At 36.1% G+C, this 22,014-nt stretch overlaps 1 protein-coding gene across 3 annotated transcripts in view; it reads left to right on the top strand.

Moving 5' to 3' along the window:
• LOC143244389 (potassium voltage-gated channel protein Shaker-like) overlaps positions 1-22,014 on the top strand; it is a 254,174-nt gene that overhangs the window by 104,919 nt on the left and 127,241 nt on the right. The window contains exon 1 of one of the 3 annotated variants that reach the window (XM_076488976.1): positions 13,360-13,784. The exons of the other annotated variants lie outside the window; for them this stretch is intronic. Within the exon in view, the coding sequence (XP_076345091.1) occupies positions 13,693-13,784 (92 nt within the window). The 5' untranslated portion in view covers positions 13,360-13,692. Of the gene's footprint in view, positions 1-13,359; positions 13,785-22,014 lie in introns of those variants that run through there. 3 annotated transcript variants of the gene reach the window in all.

Genomic DNA, 22,014 nt, shown 5'->3' with positions numbered 1-22,014 from the left:
CTTACAATACCAAGAGGTAGACTTTTAGTACTAGTTGGATTACTTGAAAAAACAGTTTCATTACTTAACAATATCATTTGGTAGATCTTAAGCCGTTGGGTTAAGGAAAGCCTTATAAAAAGCCAGACGTGAGCTTGAAGAAACGTTTGGATAATTTGAAGCCGGACACAAATGGCCTAAGAAAGTCATTGAATCAGATCTAAGAACATGCTATCAGTACAAGAGTGTTTGAGAATCTTGTTTCGGTAACGTCTAAGAACATGCTATCAGTACAAGAGTGTTTGAGAATCTTGTTTCGGTAACGTCTACGAACATGCTATCAGTACAAGAGTGTTTGAGAATCTTGTTTCGGTAACGTCTACGAACATGCTATCAGTACAAGAGTGTTTGAGAATCTTGTTTCGGTAACGTCTTCGAACATGCTATCAGTACAAGAGTGTTTGAGAATCTTGTTTCGGTAACGTCTAAGAACATGCTATCAGTACAAGAATGTTTGAGAATCTTGTTTCGGTAACGTCTACGAACATGCTATCAGTACAAGAATGTTTGAGAATCTTGTTTCGGTAACGTCTAAGAACATGCTATCAGTACAAGAATGTTTGAGAATCTTGTTTCGGTAACATCTGAATCGTGCATTAATTATTAATTTTCATGTCCAAGGGGATCCTGCTGCCTTTCAAATATTCATGTTTAAAAACGTACGTACATAAGGTTACTTCCAACTGTATTTCCACACAAAACAATTTTGTAGCCGAAAAGGGGAGAGGGGTCTTTATTATGTTTTATGTTTGCAGACGTACTGTACATTCTTTGTTTATATCCTTTGTTTCCATGTGGGTCATTCATTTTCGTTAATTTGACGGTGCTATCCTTCAGAGTAATGGATCTAAGAAGTCATGTCTCTAACACAGAATACGTAAAGAAACTACACGTACATGAAAGCAAGGAATTATATATCGGACATAATGACGTTTCAGACATGACGATTAACAAACAGATTCGGTCAGCCATTTACGTTTGTCTCGTTTTGCGCCAAAACGTAATCAAATTCTGTGATATTTACTCATCGTTGTGACAATAGTTTCATAGATGACCTAATACGTTTACAATAAAAAGTGGGCTAAGTGGTGTTGTACGCATTACCTTTGTAATTATTTTATAAGTAAGGTTTTTGTTGTGCTTTCTTTTGTGTTACCTGGTCTTAGAAACATTTGGAAATAAAAGAATTAAACTTTTTTGCTCTAATTAGTTCTTGTGTTGTTATTGAAACTTTGATACGTTACCTCAGCAGATAGCCCAATGTGGCTTTGCTGTAACAAAACACACACATACGCACACGATACGTTACATGAGCAATTGATTTAGTTTATCTCAATGGTACTTAGGTAATGTAATTTTATCTGAGGAAAATTTCACCAACTGAAAATTATTGTTCCGTTGCACACGTTTTCATTTACAAGTTAACTTCTGTATGCGATGAGTAGATTGCTTACCTTCAGGTAAGCTCCTTTGGTTATTCGTGTAACATGAGACTATTGCAGTAATGTAGCCAATTGTTTTCTTGAGAAACGCCATAATTATATATAAATATAAGCACAAATTTGCACAATGGACTATCTGTGCTCTGTTCACTACAGGTATCGAAACGCAAATTGTACTGTTATAAATCTTCAAATACACTACCTTCTGAACCACGAGGAGGCGTTAAAGAGATAACAATGGATAAAAAAATTATAGATTCACGCGCTTTGTTTGTAAAAAGATTCGAAAACTGAAACGTGTTTCAACGTTGACACGATAAACTCAATGGGTCAGGAAGATAACGTTTGGACTGGCACTTCTTTAATTGTTTGTTTCTTTGGAACTTCGCCAAAGTTACACGAGGACTATCTGCGCTAACTAATTTAGCAGTACAAGACTAGTGTGTGTGTGTGTGTGTGTTTCTTATAGCAAAATCACATTGGGCTATCTGCTGAGTCCACCGAAGACTAGAGAGAAGGCAGCTAGTCATCACCACCCACCGCCAGTTATTTTCTACTTTTATACCAACAGATAGTTGGATTAACCATAAATTAATTGCGCTCCCACGGCTACGACTGAAAGGGTGAGTATGTTTGTTGTGACGGGGATTGGAACCCGCGATCCTCAGGTTATGAGCTGGGAGCCTTAGCCACTTGATCACCGCAAAGAACGAAGAATAATACCATTCTTGATAACCATTTTTTAATTATTAATCTTAATTAAATCATTTCGTCAACATAAGCGTATCTTTGAGAACATATTTCAGACAAAATAACTTTTGTTCTTCTGTAAATGACAAATGCTTGTACATTCATTTTTTTATATGGTGTGACATTGAAATGCACTTTGATATAAACAAACGTATATATAAGAGAATAGAAACTACGACTCATGCAGAAATAAGTTATTTCAGAGAAAAATCCAGTCCTTCTGTGGTCAGAGCGCTTGACTCGCAACCTGTAAGTCTCTAGGTCGGAATTCGTCACCGAACATACTTTCTCTTTCAGTTATGGGAGAGTTATAATGTGATGATTAATCCTCACCATATGTTAATAAAAGAGCAGAAATGAGTTGTTGGTAGGTGGTGTTGACTAACTTTGTTCCCTCTAATCTATCTCTTCCATCTTAGGGCTGGCTAGCGCTGATAACCCTTGAATAGCTTTTAGCGAAAATTCAACCCACATAGTCTTTTTAACTGTTTTTCTAATCTTTTTTATAAACATGTATATTCAGATATGGGTTATTCAAACCGACAGAGAAATGAAAATAATTGCAAGAGAATTATGGCGAATATAAACTTCATATAAATTACGTTTTTAATTTTACGAAATCTGGTAAATTTTCAAAATTAATACGCGTGTAAAAAAAAGATACCTGATTTTACGAACGCTGGAAATTTACACGTATGGGACAAAACTAAAACAAGATAATTGATTTTACAGTACAAAGTGGGTCGGTCGTGGCCCTGTATTTAGTTGAGTCAACTGTAAATTATAGGGCTCGTGGTTCACATCTACTGCCACATAAATGCAATGTGCATTTGGAACATCGATGCGCTATAAGAGTGACAGTCAAATTCAATTATCAGATCAAAGAAGAATGGCTCAACAGCTGTGGATAAGTGCTGTTGACTGCTTGCCTTCCTTTAAGTCGGGTTCAAATCCCGAACAAGCCCTTTCCTTAAACAGTTTAAGCCCGGCATGGCCAGGTGGGTTAAGGCATGCGACTCGTAATCTGAGGTTCGCGGGTTCGGATACCCGTCGCGCCAAACATTCTTGCCCTTTCAGCCTTGGGGCGTTATAATGTGACGGTCAATCCCACTATTCGTTGGTAAAAGAGTAGCCCAAGAGTTGGCGGTGGGTGATGATGACTAGCTACCTTCCCTGTAGTCTTATACTGCAAAAGTAGGGACGGCTAGCGCAGATAGACCTCGAGTAGCTTTGCGCGAAATTCAAAAACAAACAAACAAATCCTTTAAGTCTATCGATTCAAATAGACCTCGTGCGGCTTTGCTCGAAAATTCTAAACAAAACATAACAGTTTAGAAGAAAAATTATATTCAGCTATTCCATCAGAAAGTAATTATTTTTCGACACTGCTTTAACATGAATCACGCGTGTTTTTTAACGTTCACACGTGTCATCAACAACTACCTCAGTCTTTTTAAGTCATGAGTGCTACCACGATTCGAATAAAATCATCTCACGTAATCCGAACCTTTTAATGTGAGTTCAAAAGAAACAGACAAAACTCTTGTGAGGTGCATTAGCTAAATCTGTTTTCTTGGATAATGTTGAAGAACCTCTCGTAAATATGGCACACAGGCACCTGACGTCACGAATCGTCAACCAGCTATCACATCATCAATCATGTGTCGTCTGTAATCGACTAGGTTTGTTTCTCGCCAAGGCCACCAACCATAAAGAAAGAAAAAAAATAATAACTTTTTCTTCATAGAGCGAATCGATTGGACGAAGTTTGAACTACTGTATGTGTTGATTACTCTCTTATGCAAATTACTGATGCCTTACACAGAAGACAAAGTTTCCTGTTTCTAACATGTTATTTACTGATTACTTTTAGATTAATCTAAATTAATTAGCTAAATTAGAGACGGCTAGTGCAGATAGCCCTCGTGTAGCTTTGCGCGAAATTCAAAACAAACCAAATCCCATGTATGAGACGTTTCTTCTTTTCCTTTTCTATTATTGTGTTTGTAATCTGCAACACTGTTTAACTGAATAATATGAAAATACATTTTAGTTAATGGATCTTTCTTTGTTTACTTATTTGTTTTTGAATATATTTCAACTCTGGAGTTACCGTTCGATTTTACTGTAACAGTGAAATAATACTTTAAAATAAGTACTGATCTACAAGTTGGAATTGAAATTTTCAACCTGAACACCACAGTAGGTGCGGGTATTCATGTGTAGCTAACCCCAATTTTCAACTGCTGATCAGAAGTATACGACTCTTTCGAATCGAGTAATTGGATTGATTATCAGTTTTTTCAACGGGTCCACACCTGAAAACTCGAAGCATGTGTAGAAGTACCATGTTTCGAACCTCGAATCCTTCCACTTGCTTCCCTTTATATTAACCGTTACGCAATGACAGGCCCCGTTTACTTACAAAATATTGTGCTGTTATTTTGTTAATAAATGGGTGAGTATATGTTTCTTTAAAATAAGACAATTTTAAAATAATATTTAAATCTGTTTTATTCTAGTTGTACGTTTCCTCCGCCAGGCAGTGTTACTTTTATATTATTATACTGACTGATGTTGAGAAGTATCTTTAAATAAGCATGAAGTACCGCATTCGATCTTGAATACAGCGCAGTTAGTGATGAACTAATCAGATTCTAGTTTTTAGACGTTATACGGTTAAAACCAATGAAAACATAATGTTCGGAAGACATAAACCAAACGTTCCACAGAGAACAACAGTTTGTTGATTTTCTAAACTTGGCTCGTAGCCAACCAAATATTTTTGGTGTTTCTAAGGTAACAAGCACAATACATCTGCCTGTGAAAGAGTAGTGTTGAATAAACAGCAATGGTAATACGCAGAATACAATGTTTTTTTTTTTTTTTGCAGTGTATGGGTCACTTAGACAAGTTTGGTGTGCAGAAAGCATTAGTTGGAGAGTATGTAAGAAACGTAGACACACCAATACAGCTATTTAATAATGACGGAAAAATAAAAATGACTAAAAAACGTTTGGATAGATAAATTAACTATTAAAGAACACAACAATAAATTCAATTGCAGCGAAGTACCCTTCTAAGAACATGTAAGACGTTATTTACGAATAAACCACAGAAATACTAGTCAGTGCTAGGTTGACACTAGCGTATCAAGTGTAAAACAGTAATGTGTACTATAAACATGGGAAAGTTTTGCCACAATTAGGTAATACGTTTTTAACATAGGGCAATAAACGAGACTCAGAACTGTATGAGATCACATGACGTAATCCGGGCAAAGTTATATCGGGTATGGAAAATTCTGCGTAGCGCACTTTTGTTATCCGTTTGTGCACGTTATTTGTGATTATATTACATCGTACAAAGTCTGTATGGATCGAACCAAGTATTTGGGTAACTACCCCCTTGCCCCAAAGCAAAGTACCCTCTTGGTATTAATTCACCAATGATGTTCATAAGGCACTTAGGTTCATAGCATAAGAAACATAGTGAGATTAAGTATAATAGCAGAAAATTAAAGTTGGTTACGTTCTTTGATCTTCGTGAAACCTTTCCTTCATTCTGGTATGGTTGTAGAGAACTTGAAGAATCTAACATCCTGTCATGATATAATTGTAGTGAACTTGGAAGACGTAACATCATGTCATGGTATGGTTGTAGAGAACTTGGAGAATCTAACATCCTGTCATGATATGGTTGTAGAGACCTTGGAGAATCTAACATTCTGTCATGGTATGACTGTAGAGACCTTGGAGAATCTAACATTCTGTCATGGTATGACTGTAGAAAGCTTTGATTACGTAACATCCTATCATAATATGATTGTAGAGAACTTGAAGAACTTATCCCTGATAGATGAATAAATGGATTGGCAAATGAAGATGGTGAATGTGTCTTTAAGGTATTTTAAATGTAACTTAGTGTGATAAAAACAACAACTCACCATTCTCACATTTATTTAAGAAGATATACGAGGTGTGATCAAAAAGTTCTAAGACTTCACTTTTATTCTAAAGAATAATGTACATACATCAGTATTATATGCTATCCCCTTCAAAGTAATAATGTACATACATCAGTATTATATGCTATCCCCTTCAAAGTAATAATGTACATACATCAGTATTATATGCTATCCCCTTCAAAGTAATAATGTACATACATCAGTATTATATGCTATCCCCTTCAAAGTAATAATGTACATACATCAGTATTATATGCTATCCCCTTCAAAGTAATGATGTACATACATCAGTATTATGTGCTATCCCCTTCAAAATAATCTTCTCAACTGATACACACTTGTTCTAACGTTCCTGCCGTTTTTGGAAGCATTGCTGGAAGTCTTCAACTGTTATGCGACTACGTTCTGCTTCACATTATTATGGATAGTTGGAATCTCATCAAGTCTTTTTCCTTTCAACTTAATTTTGAAGTTTGGGAACAGGAAAAGAATCACACAGGGATCGGCAGAATACGAGGGGTGTGGTATCACAGGAATGTTTTTGCTGCCAATATTCTTGACAGACACAGCAGTGTGTGAGGGCGTGTTGTCATGATGAAGAAACCAGTGACCATCCTCCCATAGTTCATGGCGGTTTCTTCTAACTTTCCCCCTCAAGTAAACTAAGACTGCTTTGTAAAAGGCCTGGTTAACTGTCTGGCCATGAGGTACGAATTCATGATGAACAATACCTCGAACATCAAAAATCAAAAAACACGATCAACATTATCTTCACATTTGATGGAGACTGTGGTGTCTTTTACGGACGTGGTGACGATGGAGTCTTTCAATGGGACATAACCGTCTACCCATGACTATTATAACCAGTAATAAGGACGTTGTTGAAATTAGGATCAATTTCTAGTCTTATTATCAGATCCTCGCACACTTTTCGAAAGTGAAACTTTTGGTCATCCGTCAACACCCTAGGAGCAAATTTTTCCAGATATTGACGCATGCAGAGTTCCTCAGTTAAAATCAACTGGCATGATCCAAATGAAATGTCCAGTTCATCAGGAATTTTGCGGACAGTTAATCGTCGATCAGTTAGAATTTTTCTTTCACCTTAGCGACCATTTCATCAGTCGACAATGTCGACGGTCGCCCAGTACGTTGGTCATTTTTGACCGATTCTCGGCCATCTTGGAAGCGTTTTATCCACTGATAAACAACAGCCTTTGGTAAGCAGTCATCATCAAAAGCAGTTCTTAACATTTCGAGGATTTCTGTTCGTCCTTTACAGTTTTTCACACAAAATTGATGCAAACACGTTGCTCTTATTTTTTGTTTATTTTTATTACGACAGGAACAAGCGATACGTGTGTCTTTGAACACGTTTTTGGCAACACGGGTATAAGGTCTGGAGAAATGACTTGTTCGTGGGATAGATCACTATTTGAACTTTGTACAAACCTCAGTGAAGCTCACTGCCTTTATACTGGCACCTGTAACAGAAGAAGTCTTAGAACGTTTTGATTAGACACCGTATATACATTTCAGAAGTGTCTTCTGAGTGTCTGTGTGTTTTCCTTCCAACCTTTAGGTTTTGACTGATCTCAATCAGACGTTACATGTACCCATGAGTCTTTCCGGGAAAAGTCAAATGTGAGGGTGGATTCACCATTCGATCTCATCAGTTGTCACTGTCCATATATGTGTCCGCTTTTTATGGCTATAGTTTTGACCAATTAAAAAAAAACATTTGACATGTAACCTTAACACCTGGAGGATTGTTAGCCGTATTATTATTTTTATATCAGTGAAACTCCGAACACACCAAGGTTAAAGAACAATACTAGGAAGTTAAAAATTTATTTTATTAAGTACAACAGTATTAAAAAAATAATTTTTTTGTTTTTATACATCTATCAAACTTTGAACACACTCTTAGAGCACACGGAACAGTAATTTTAAGTATTCTAAAGACGGCTGGTTTGGATAGTAAAATTTTACTTGAAATAAATTTTTAATACCGATACCAGCCGTTTTTAGAATACATTTTTCACTTCAAATGATTTTCTTGTCATTATGAAGTAATTCTAAAAGTTCGGTGTTCGGATCTGACTCCTTTTATCATTTCTCGTGACGCATCACACCTACAGTTTTTCAGCTACCCCAACTGCTTGGCATGTATCTTAGGGCTTCTCATGCGTTAAACGGTTTGTTTAGATAATATGTACATCTGACTCACCATTGAAGGTTTAAAGCTATTTAACAGGATTTAGCCTACATTATGAACAACACATGCTTAATAAGTTACGGTAATTACCTGAACGTGAAAGTGTGACTTTAGGAAGTCATGATTTTCATCTCAAAACGGACGATGCTGCTTGTTTAAGGACAATTCTGACATTAATCATGTGGAAGTAAGCACAAAAATGACTCTGAAGTCATACCGAGAGAGATGTAAAGTCCAGCATGAAGAGAATTAACTAAGTGTAAAAGATAATTGTTATACAATAAATATTCTACACATTGTTATTCTGACAACTATACTATAATATTAAATCAACGTGCAATGCTGATTTAGTGCAACGAAAGATTTAAATATGTGTTATGTCAGGAGATTGAACTTAACATGTTTCGTGAGCTAAGTATGCACGTGAAGAGTTCAACTGTTGACGTGTGTCCATGTTTAGCCATTCAAATCCTCTCTAGTCAACTTGTTTTTCTCTCTCGGTATAACACTTGTATTAAAATATTTTGTTGCACTCAAGATTGTCGCATCGTAGTACAGTTGTATAACTTTTGCACGAGTGCGCCATATAAATGTTATATTATATAAAAGCATGTTTTGATGTTATTTTTTCAATACTAACAAACCCCACTAGTGATTCTGATAACACGTTGGCCTGACTTTTTTCATCGTGCTTGTTTTTTGTTTTGGATTTCGCGCAAAGCTACACGAGGGTTATCTGCGCTAGCCGTCCCTAATTTAGCAGTACAATTCTGACATTAATCATGTGGAAATAAGCACAAAAATGACTCTGAAGTCATACCGAGAGAGATGTAAAGTCCAACATCTTTAGAGGGAAGGCAGCTAGTCATTACCATCCACTGCCAACTAGTGGGCTACTCTTTTTACTAACGAACAGTGTGATTGACCGGAACATTATCACGCCCCAACGGCTGAAAGGGCGAGCATGTTTAGTGTGACTGGGATTCGAATCAGCAACTCTCAGATTACGAATCGAGTTCCTTAACCACGTGGCCATGCCGGGTCTATCTTCATCATACACCGTATGAATTACTTGTATACAGCTCTAAGTTTTCTCCAGTTTCCTGATGGCACGACTAGATTTATAAAAGAAGGAATTAGAACATTCATCAATACCTCTATATGGCCATTTTTAAATTCAATATTCATTCAACAACACATAGAAAATGAAATGGTTAAAAAGTTAAGTGCTTTTGTTTGAATTAAGCTACATACTGGGCTGTCTGTGCTCTGTCAGCCACAGGTATCGAAGCCCAGTTTTTAGCTGTGTGAGTCTGCAGAAATATCGCTGGGTGCCACTAGGGGATGAAGATTTGTATAAAATCACTCTGTCGATGTCAATTGTACAAAAGAAAGAAACTGAACAAAAACACGTGTTGAGTAAAATGAACTTAAGAAAAACGTGAGACATTAGTGTTTCCTATAAGGATTTAGAATACACGTGTTCTTGTTTTTCTAATCTGGTTAAAAGCAAGAAGGATAGCGATGGGTCTGAAGCGTCGAAAATTCAGTAAGCACGGTAAATATGTTTTTAATAGCCTCTTTTTTTTCTAACTGTAGACTAATGACATTTTACTGCCAGTCACGTGACATCAGATGGACATTTTAATTAAACAATAACTAGTAATACAGCTTAGAAATATGAAATAATAATGTAAAACCCAAATGTTGGGAGTAATGTAGAAAAATTGAACAAAAGCACACGTAACAAAACCAAGAGAACGTAGAACTGTAAAAATAAAATAAATTACAAAATAATCCAATTAATGTAATTAAAATCCAACTCTTTTTAAGTCCGAACTTTACCCCTCCTAAACACCAAGGCTAAAGAACAGTACTAAGAAGTTAAAGTCTTAAATCATTAAGAACAACAGTATTAGAAAATTATAATTTTAAGTTGTTATGAAAAACAGTAGAAAGGGTTAACGACTTGAGTCATTAAGAGCGCCAGCACTGGAGGATTAAAGTATTTACTAACAATAGTTGTAGTGAATTAAAGCTTTAAGTAATTAAGAGTAACAGTACAAAAGGATTGACGTTTTAAGTCATTAGGAGCAGACGTAGGAGACCAATAGTAGTTGAGAGTTAAAATGTTAAAACATTAAAAGCAACAGCAGTAGTGGGTTAAAGTCTTAAGTCATTGGGAGAAACAGTGCTAGAGTAGCTCACCAGTAGCTCAGCAGTACATCTGAATGCTTAAAACTTTAGAAATCCAGCAGTGGTCAGAGCAAACATAGCTCAGTGTGCAGCTTTGAGCTTAACGACCAGACAAATAAACAAACTAGTGAGTTGTATTTATGTGTTTTCTTATAGTAAAGCTACATCGGTCTATCAGGGAATCGAATCCCTAATTTTAGCGTTGTGAATCCGTAGACTTACTGTACCGGCGGGCGACAACTAGTGAGTTAAAGTGATTAAATATACGATACTGATGTTTAGACGTGTTATTTATTGAACAATGGCAGTTAAAATACCGTTAGTTTAATTTGCAATAATTACTTTTATTAGGTTGTCCAGAAATAAATGTTAGAATTCTCACTATGACATTTACAAGCTGAATATTGAGTGACTTATCATTGGATGGTTTAATCCAACGTTTGTCGCTTACAAGGCGTCTTAATTGTCTGCTGTTTCAACTCTACTCAGAGTAAGTTTCCCAATCCACAAGGCAGCATAGACAAGAAGGACTTTCGCCTGATTTTCCTCTACGACTTCAAACTTGGACTAAAAGCTACCAAAACTACATGGAACATCAACCAGTCATTCGCCCATGGATCTGTCACTGAATGTACAGGTTTTACATGGAGATGAAAATCTTGAAGGTCACGAAAATCGTGGAAGGAAGCCATCCTTAGATGAAAACACATTAAGGAAAGCAGTTGAGACAGACCCTTGCACGACAGTACGTGAGCTTGCAGAAAAGTTAGACACGAGGAAATCAAGCATTGCCAACTACTTGAGTGTGATTGGAAAGAAGAAATGGTTGGATAAGTGGGTTCTGCGTGAGCTGACTGAAGATCAACAAAATCGGCGTTATGAGACCTGTCAAGGATGACGCTTCAAAAATTGAACGAATTGGGAATGGAGGTTCTGCCTCATCCACCTTATTCCCCAAACTTTTCCCATACATATTTTCATTTTTTTCAAGCACTTTGACAACTTTCTGAACAATAAACGCTTTTAAAACCAGACAGCTGCAGAAGAAGCTTTCAGGGAGTTCATTGACCATAGAAACTCTGATTTATACAGAAGGGGCATAAACAGGATCGTTAAATATTGGCAAAAGTGTACTGAAGCAAATGGTGTTTACTTTGATTAAAGCGTGTTTTACAACACTGGGTTGTATTTTTCCAAATTTCGCACTTCAAAAACGACATTTATTTCTGGACAACCTAATATATCTTTTGGTTACGCTTGAGAAAGATTATGCTAAATCAAAGTAAACATTTTTGGCAGTTCTTTTATATCACTTATGAAGATAAAATGCGAACTTAGGTACTGACCACTTTATTTTTCTCACATTTTATTGATAGCTGGGTGCAGTTATATTCTGTAATACTTTGGATTTCGGGGTCGAATCCTGATGACACCAAAAAAAAAAAACATCCTCCTTCCCCTTACATTAAGCTGTAAGTGCGTTACAGTCAAACGTGGATGATAGACGGTAAGGTTATAATCACTGGTTGACTTCTATCTGGTCAGTAGTTCAACATTATGGACGGCAGCAGAATGTCTTAAAAGCTTTGCTGTAAATATATAATAGGGAAACTAATGTTACAGAAATATATGTGGGTAAACCAATTCTTTTAAGATAATAGTTGTGGATATTGTTATGTATATTACAATATACACTTATATGCATAGTACTTGTACTAAATAATTAAATCAAACATAGAAATTTATTGTTGGTTTTTAATGTAAAGCTAGACAATGAGTTATTTTCAGTCTGTCCATCACCGAGAATCGATTCCCCGATTTTAGCGGTTTGTGCCCGTAAATTTACTTGGGAATTTTTAAAGCACTTTTATTGCAAGGGAGGGTGTGTGATAATTGATGTTAATAAAATTGTACTTTCACTAGTGTGTGACTATTTTCAACTTCACAACATGCGAAAATCTGGCTTATTGTTACAAACGATACAAGAAGAAAGAACTTCCATTTGCCATTATCAGTTTTAATGTATCCAAATGTTTCTTCCTCGTCCCAGTTACTGACAGAGTTGTGTTCAGAGAACAGGCGTTTTACGTATCTGTCAAAGTGCTGCTTGAATCAGTATTGTCCCAGTTACTGACGGTTTGTTTGTTTATTTCTTTTTTGAATTTCGCACAAAGCTACTCGAGGTCTATCTGTGCTAGCCGTCCCTAATTTAGCAGTGTAAGACTAGAGGGAAGGCAGCTAGTCATCACCACCCACCGCCAACTCTTGGGCTACTCTTTTACTAATGAATAGTGGGATTAACCGTCACATTATAACGCCCTCACGGCTGAAAGGGCGAGCATGTTTGACGCGACGGGGATGCGAACCCGCGACCCTCAGATTACGAGTCGCACGCCTTAACACGCTTGGCCATGCCGGGCCGTTACTGACGGAGCTGTGTTCAGAGAACAGACGTTTCAAGTTTCTCTCAAAGTGCTGCTTGAATCAGTAGAATACATTTTAATCGAAACTGTTCACACATTATATGAATTCCTCTACTGGAAATTATTTAGCTATCTATCGTTTCAGTAACGAAATTAACAGGGGTATTGCTACCGAACAGACTGGCATGTTATCCACTCTTCCGTTTTTGCTACCGCGGCCCCTTTATGCAGTGAAAATGCGCGCGATCTGTACTGAGTATGCGCCGTATAACTACCAGCTAGCGAGTGTTTAACTCAAACGTGGTTATTGCCGTATCTGTTAGTTTACAGTCTAGGCTGTAATAGGAAAGATGTACGCGTAAAACGTGTCAAAACTGCGACGACCTGATGTACAGTGGAATACTGAAGTTAACACAGTGATTGACGTTCTTGTAGATGTGTCTTATCCGGTCAGTCTGGCACTTTTGGTCACCAATACACTGTTAGTTAATCCGTCAAGAAACATGTGATATGATATGAAAAAGTTGATTTGGTGAAGCTCATTATGTAAAAAGAAAAGAAGAAAAAACAACAAAAGGAACACCTCACAAGATAAATATCAAATGGCAGGTTCCGTCTAGTAGTGAGTGTTTAGAATGATGCCGTGAGAACTTCACCATGGCCGCGGTCGGGATCTGGTCTCAGTTTGGAGCAGCCAGTAGCGGAGAAACAGTGCATCTGGAGTTCCTTCAGGACTACCACAACAACTCGTAAGTGCTTTTGTTTCTTTGGTAACCCGTTACAACATTCACGCGGAACTATCGTGCCCACCTAGACAAAATAGAATGCGAGCAATAATATTTTATTTGATAGTGTCGTGCTACGGCCTCCGTTGTGCACAAATTCACCTATTTGAAATGTAGAGAACCTGATTGTGAATTACTCAGCTGTCCATTCTAAGTGAAGTGATAAAACCATCTTCTGGTGAAATTTATAGCTATCCTTTTAAATCACGCGTAACTTGAGTACAGGGGTGTGGGAGCAAAGCTACAAGAGTGAGGCGTGTGTTTTTCGTATAGCAAAGCCACATCAGGCTATCTTCTGAGCCCACCGAGGGGAATCGAACCCCTTATTTTAGCGTTGTAAATCCGGAGACATGCCGAGCTAGCGGGGAGAGGCTACAAAGGGGAAGCCGACGAATGGAGAAAATCAGTGGCGAAGACATGCTGCGGGTCCAGGGGCATAATCCTCGCACAATGGTACATTTCGATAACTACTGACGCTGTTTTTACGCCTTATGAATTTACTTGATACAAGTATGGGCGCAATTTTAAGGGAGGGGCTGGGAGCGCAATCCACTCTTCCTGTCAACGCGCACGAAGCAGAGATGACATGTTCCGAGTTTTGAATAAAGTTTCGTGATTACACGGTATTGGACGGGCATGGATCAAATATTAATGAAGATATTTTTTATATTAACCGAGTTTTAAAGCTACTACGCTTCATATTTTAAAAGTGTACAAGGATGTACGTGTTTTAAAAAATAGTCCAAGAATTAGACAGCAATGTTCTTATCTTCCAGCCCAAGGAAAAATTCGAAATGTATTGCTGGACAGTTTCCTGACATTGGCAACTCCTTTCATGTTGTCAGTTATATTTTTGTATATTAATAACACTAAAGGCATTTGAAGTATCTGTTTGAAGTGCAATTTGTAATTTGTTTGTAACAACTACAATTATTCTATGAAATGTGACATTACAGCAACGATTAACATTACGGTCTAATAAATAATTAATATTATTACTATAATCCCCGTGAGAGGGTGTTATATATTTTCATGCTAGGGTTAGTTAAATTGTAAAGCACCAACATTTCAAGCTTTTTGTTAGACTATGAAGTAGGTATAACACTAGTGCAATTTTTAGATTTTCGTATATATACACACACAGTATAAATTATAATCTGTTGTTAATATGCGCATGAAATCATTTTATTGGACAAGGAATAAACATTCATTTTAGACCTGACATGGCCAGGTAGTTAAGGCACTCAACTCGTAATCTGAGGGTTGCGGATTCGAATCCCTGTCACATCAAACATGCTCGCCCTTTTAGCCGTGGGGGCGTTATAATGTAACGATCAATCTTACTATTCGTTGGTAAAAGAGTAGCCCAAGAGTTGGCAGTGGGTGGTGATGACTAGCTGCCTTCCCTCTAGTCTTAAACTACTAAATTAGGGACGGCTAGCACCGATAGCCCTCGAGTAGCTTTGCGCGAAATTGAAACCAAACATTCATTTTATGATTGACATTTGAATGACATAAAATTATGTATTTAAACGTTTTCCCCCAATAATGTCTTAACCTTTTTGAATGTTTTCACTTCCCGGACAGTTAGGACTGTATTGATAAAACAAAATTTGCACTATTTATATATTTCTTGTTTGAAAAGGCCTTGAAGTGAATGTTATGAGGTTAACGTAAAAGGAAAGAAAGGACACAACTGTTCATGTATTCTTAACAAAATATAAATTTGAAGAAAATAGAGATCTCTCGCGAAATCTCTTTCTTCCGTCATTTTCGTCGGATCAACAACTGTTCCCGAACCATCCGTTGGAGGCCACTCATAAAACCAACGTCATCAACTATGTTAGACCAATTTTATATATACATTTAATACCATAATGTTTGAAATCTGTAGCTGTAGCACGCATAAAGTTCTAAACATAAATGTATGAACATTAAATCAATAAGTGAACGTATGTACTCTTGTGGCTGTCTAATTTAACACGTTGAGAACATTACATTAAGTAAAGTAACCAATAGGCAACTAACAAAATACGCGAGAAAAAATTACAATATCCAGAAGGAAAGAGAAGTGGGAATGCAATATCAATAATATTCTGATACTTTGATAATAATTAGGAAAAGATGCATGTTTAATATAATTTAACATCCGTGTATCAACTGGTTTAATGTCTAGCTTAACACAAATTCCTTTATATTTTGCTTTAAATTGCCCTACGGAGAAAACACTATCGTAATCTCCTTTTAACACAGTGATTACCTTATTCCATGTGTTTGGGACGCTTCACTCATAATTTGAGGGTCACGGGTTCGAATTCCGGTCACATCAAACATGCTCGCCCCTTCAACCGTGTGATCGTGATAATGTGACGGTCAATCCCACTGTTCGTTGGTAAAAGAGTAGCCCAAGAGTTGGCGATGAGTGGTGATGACTAGCTGCTTTCCCTCTATACTTTTACACTGCTAAATTAGGGATGTCTAGCGCGGGTAGCTTTCGTGTAGCTCTACGCGAAATTCTAAATTCAACAAAAACAATCTATATGTTTTAACTTCTGTTACTGTCGTTAGGCGGCTACGAAACGAAGACTGAATTGGGCATTCACGATTTTGTCAATTATTTTTTTTATAAAGTATATCTGTTAGGAATAAAATGATAGGTAGTATTCCATAGGAAAACTAGGACGAATAAATCTAAACAATAGAGGTATCATAGGATATATAAACATTAGTTTCTAGAAATTGGAAAGAAATTACTGGTAAAATATTTATAGACATGTTACGTGCTAATAGCATTGTGATATAGTGTAATTAAATAAAATATCTTTTCTGGGATATTCTGGAAGGACGAGTTTGAAAATCGGACGACATCAGCCGTACAAATGGAATGATATGTTAGGATATCATCTGGCGAGTGGACAGTAGTCTATATAAAATATCTTGTCGTCCACGTGGTTACGAGTTACTGAAGCAGTTAGTTAGTTGCTGAATATGAAACTTGTTTTAACATTCTACATCGAGTTTGCGAATCACGAAGTGGAATATGTTGACCAAACGAACAATGTATCCTGTAGGTACGACATATTGTTATTTTGAACCGTTAATGGATGTTAAAAATTACGTTAACGTAATCACAGTTTTACATTCTTGTCGTTATCCGTGGATGTCTTACGATACCATTTAGTTTGTGTGAAAACTGTAGGTGTGGGAGACTTGAATGTAAACAAAGCTGCAAAAGAGAAACTCTTTTGGACATTTATTGGGGTTTAAAAGCATGACATCCCTAGTCTTGTATCACTGATCAGGGCAAGATCGGGATTTATTGTAAAACAACATTGATTACGTGAAGACTTCTCAATCGAAGTTAATCCATCATGTCTGTCAAATGTACGGCTCATTCTACAGGAAGAACTGATTGAAGTATCTCTCACGAACTGTCTTTTCGCTAACTTCACATCTGAACGTTTACAGTGTTTATTATTCCAACTTTGCAAGAACAGTTTTATGTATCTCAGAACAGCTAGTATGAGTATTAACACTTTTACTGATAAGGAGAGAGCAACGTTTCGACCTTCCTAGATCATCTTCAGATCGAAACGTTGTTCTCTCCTTATCAGTGAAAATGTTAATACTCATACCAACCGTTGTGAGATACATTTTTTTTCAAGTGTTTCTCGTCATCAAGAATTTTTTTGATCCATGTTCAGAATATCTTTAGTCATTTGTGTATCTGTCTCTTAAATTATTTCATTCGTGTTGTGATTCGTTTGTCTTTCTTTCATCGTCGTTAAATCACAGCTCAATGTATACTTTTTAATTCTATTAAGTATCCACTAAAACCTTTTCCACAATTCATATAGTTGTTCAAATGTTCTTCTTTCCCAGTTTTGATCGTGCCCTTCGGTTAAATGTTTTCTGTTTTAGGTATACATCAACGTTTCATTTGGGTGTACAGGGTGATACAAAGGTAACTATGGTGGACTATAAATGTAATGTGCATTCACTTTCTTTCTTTTTCCCATCTCTTGTGGGACAGTGGTAAATTTACTGACTCGAAACTCTGAAATCCAGGATCTGTTTCCCAGTTGTGAAGATAACAGATAGTCCAAACGTGGATTTCTTCTAGATCCAACCAACTTAATAATCTTTTTCCATTACAAGTGACTAAATTTGACTTTAGCTTTCCACGTTCATTAACGTTGTCATTTGTCGTGGTGTGTTGTTCAACTCTGGAGCCTGATTGTGTTTAGTCACTTTGTACATGATGTTTATCGGTGTATTTAATAATTATGATATTTTTTACCTTTAAAGAATTTAACCAAGTAAACGGGTAGTTAGTTCTATAGCTATAAAGAAGTTAAAAATAATTAAAGTGAATAAAAATATTGATAAGAAGTTAACAAATATGCTTTCTTGTAAAACCGAGTAATGAAGTTTAAAATAATCAACCTATTGGTTAAAGGTAAAAGAACGATGTTACAGTGAAACTCGGCCCGGCATGGCTAAGCGTGTTAAGGCGTGCGACTCGTAATCTGAGGGTCGCGGGTTCGCATCCCCATCGCGCCAAACATGCTTGCCCTTTCAGCCGTGGAGGCGTTATAATGTCACGGTCAATCCCACTATTCGTTGGTAAAAGAGTAGCCCAAGAGTTGGCGGTGGGTGGTGATGACTATCTGCCTTTCCTCTAGTTTTACATTGCTAAATTAGGAACGGCTAGCACAGATAGCCCTCGAGTAGCTTTGTGCGAAATTCCAAAAAAAACAAACAAACTGAAACTTTTGGAAGTATAAAGTGTAGTCCAAATGTTTTGATATTTCGACTCTGTAAAGGTACACTAAACAGTACGAAACTGAAACTTTATGTAGTTTTATGAATAAGGTGTGAAACTGTTATGAATTGCACTTAATATCAGTAAAATGGTGATGAAATCTCTAACAGTGTATTTTATATCAAGGAAAATACAATGAGAATATGTTATACTTGTCAGTTTATCGTGTTTTGTTTTTCATATATAAAGCAATCCAACGAATAGAATCAATTTGTATTCAAGTAATTTTCATAAAGCTTTCTGTAAGCCAGGTTTTCGCTTTAACCTTGGCACGTGGGCTGCCATCTTGGACGTGAGACCACAAAACAGGTATCCTATAATTATTTCATTATACAGGTTACGTTGTTTCAACCTTTTAAAAACTCCATACTTTCTAGAAACGTTCCATGTTCAGGTATTCACGTAAAACTGATATCAGTTTATAGTGACGTCACAATGTAATTAATTCCTAATTTAGTCAAGCTTGCTTGATACCTATTACTCATTGGGCAAATGTTTGCCATCCATTTAACAACCTATCATGGTATCCTCCCATATTCTACTGTGGTCTCCTATTATGCTTCTCTTATTTTTATTGCCGCCTGTACCGATTTTCCGAATTTCAGCTTCTCGTATCTAATACATTTTCCTGTGTAATGTAATCAAACTATATAGTCTCTTCCTGCCACTCGCTTTTCTTCCATCAGAATCTGTTAACCTCCCTACTGATCTTGGTACTAATTTATATAAATTCACATTCTGGGTCCTGTTTCTTGGAACATGACTGACAGATTTTAAATAACAGGAGGAACCAGAACAGAGGGATAAGTAGTATTATATAATAACTCTTAGTAACTTTAAAGCAGTATTATGTAACGTATGCAATTTCAAATGGCCTGAAACTGAGTTAAATGATAATTTAGATTTATAAATTTAAATAAATGTCGTTATGTATCCAGTTTATGACACACAGTTTTCTGTTTTTAATACAAATATTTTAAGATGTGTATAAAATAACAAAATTTGCGATAACTATGATTTTCTAATAATGATTTGTGTACAAGAATCTTGCAAACTTACAAAAAAATGTTTGTGTCCTCTGTCTGGTCTGGAACTTCCTTGGTATTTTATTGAGGGTTCATGATAAAGAAACTAATCTTAGTTGATGTGGATGCAGTTCACCTAACAAGGAGATAAGTGGCTCTGCGTTCTTCGTTCATCACATCGAATTTTTCACCGCTGAAGTTATATAATGTCTTCAAAAATACTAATATTTGATGTGAATCCCGCTGAAGTAAACAATTTGTAATGTTCAAAATCTATAAACGTTCCCGATTAATAAGCGTTAATCTCGTTTATAACTTCAGAGGTTTGTAGTATAATGATTGCACTATAACAAACCAATAATATATACTGTGTCTTGTCGCTTCATGTTGGTAATGTTTACGGGCATGAGGACAGTTTCTAGAAATTTTATCTTAAACGGAAATATATACTGTGTCTTGTCGATTCATGCTGGTTGTATTTATGGGCATGAAGATAGTTTCTAGAAATTTTAGGTTGAACAAGAATATAAACGATACACTAGTCACACACACACACACACACACACACACACACACACACACATTGTTGGCACTTACAATCGAGAACCTCCTACAGGTTTAGTTAATAAGCGGGAATTTTTAAATCAGACATAAGGGTAATTTATATACATTTGTAAATATAAATCTAACGCAAATAAATATCGATATTAAAACATATTACAGTAAATCCGTCACAGATGCTATAAACTACATGTCCAAGTATATTTTAGGAACGGTTTCATTTGAAGTCTGCAAATGATGCCATTCCCCTAATAGTTTCACTGTTAGAGTGATTGGGTCTTGCGTGTACCTAAATCCCCTTTCAAAAGTAAATTGTGCTTCATACGCCTGTGCAAAACTGTGTAATTTGGCATATATGTTTAACACATTAAATTACATAAATTCCAATAGGATAAAATCTAGTAAATAACTATATTGCATGGAGTTTAAGCCCACCAACTTTCTAAATAGACACCCATACAGAGGGCACAGAAATATAAACTCATCTAAGGTGTTTCTTTCTTGTTGAAGTGTCGTGACAACTATGTCCATTGAGGAGTTACTGTCTGAAATCTACACAGTTGTTAGATTTACGTCTATCCGGCCATCTACTGACACACTTTTCTTTGTACGATGGTCAGAGTGGGATGGGTATATGATGGGTTTTTTATATATATCTTTAATATAAATCGTTCCAGCCTAATGCTTTTACCGTTTGGCTTTAGAATTCAGTATAAAACCGCCCATTTATAATTAAAAATATACTACACTAAATTGTGCGTCGACTTCTGTCAGACTTCGGGAATTGTTTTTAGAGACGTTGAACATTTAGAATTTTAAATAGGTTTTTGTCAGTCTTTAATTCGAAGCTTGTAATATAAAGGTTAGGAGCCATATGAAAATAACTATAGGTTACGTTCGTATTTCAAAGAGTAAAAATTATAGTTGTCTTTCGTAGAGTTTGGAATGAAAACGACATTAAAATAAACTGGAACACTTATCATTTTCACAGTTATACAAAGCTATCACATAATGTATGTTCTACATCATCTCTGAGCTACTAGTTCTATACAACTATGACACATCATTTAATTTCGTGTTTTTCTTCTTCAACTGGTTTCCTGTCACTTGTTTTGAAAGCAGTATTCGGTTAAACTCGGTTTTTTTACACAGTCTTTTGTGTGTGTATCATTTAATTAAAACGGAAATGGCGTAATAGTGGTGTGAAATTCCTGTCAGTGTATGTAAATCTATTAGTTAACCTAATCAAGTCTTCCTAATTCAGTTGAAGTGAAACTAATTGTAAATTCAAGGTTTTAAACCTCTGCTTTCAAACAAAATATCATTACGCTCATTCTTACATTTGCACAAAATTTCAAAAGACAGCAGAAACGTTTGTACAGAATGTGATCGCATTCATCACTGCCATTTCCAGCGAAAAAAAGTTAAAACCATTGGACTAGTCCAGCATGTACACGCACTAAGGTTCACGGTGCCTTAAGCACTTTTATAATGGAAATAAATGAAACAGTATTAAATGTTAAAGTTAAGAGATTAGTAAATTTCAACTAAGGTAACATTTATTAAAATGTAATGTTAAAGTTAAGAGATTAGTAAATTTCAACTAAGGTAACATTTATTAAAATGTAATGTTAAAGTTAAGAGATTAGTAAATTTCAACTAAGGTAACATTTATTAAAATGTAATGTTAAAGTTAAGAGATTAGTAAATTTCAACTGAGGTAACATTTATTAAAATGTAATGTTAAAGTTAAGAGATTAGTAAATTTCAACTGAGGTAACAT

This window comes from Tachypleus tridentatus, chromosome 1, assembly GCF_004210375.1.
Source record: "Tachypleus tridentatus isolate NWPU-2018 chromosome 1, ASM421037v1, whole genome shotgun sequence".
NCBI classification, from domain to species: domain Eukaryota; kingdom Metazoa; phylum Arthropoda; class Merostomata; order Xiphosura; family Limulidae; genus Tachypleus; species Tachypleus tridentatus.
Note: the sequence above shows the minus strand (reverse complement) of the source record. Positions and strands in the feature narration are given on the sequence as shown.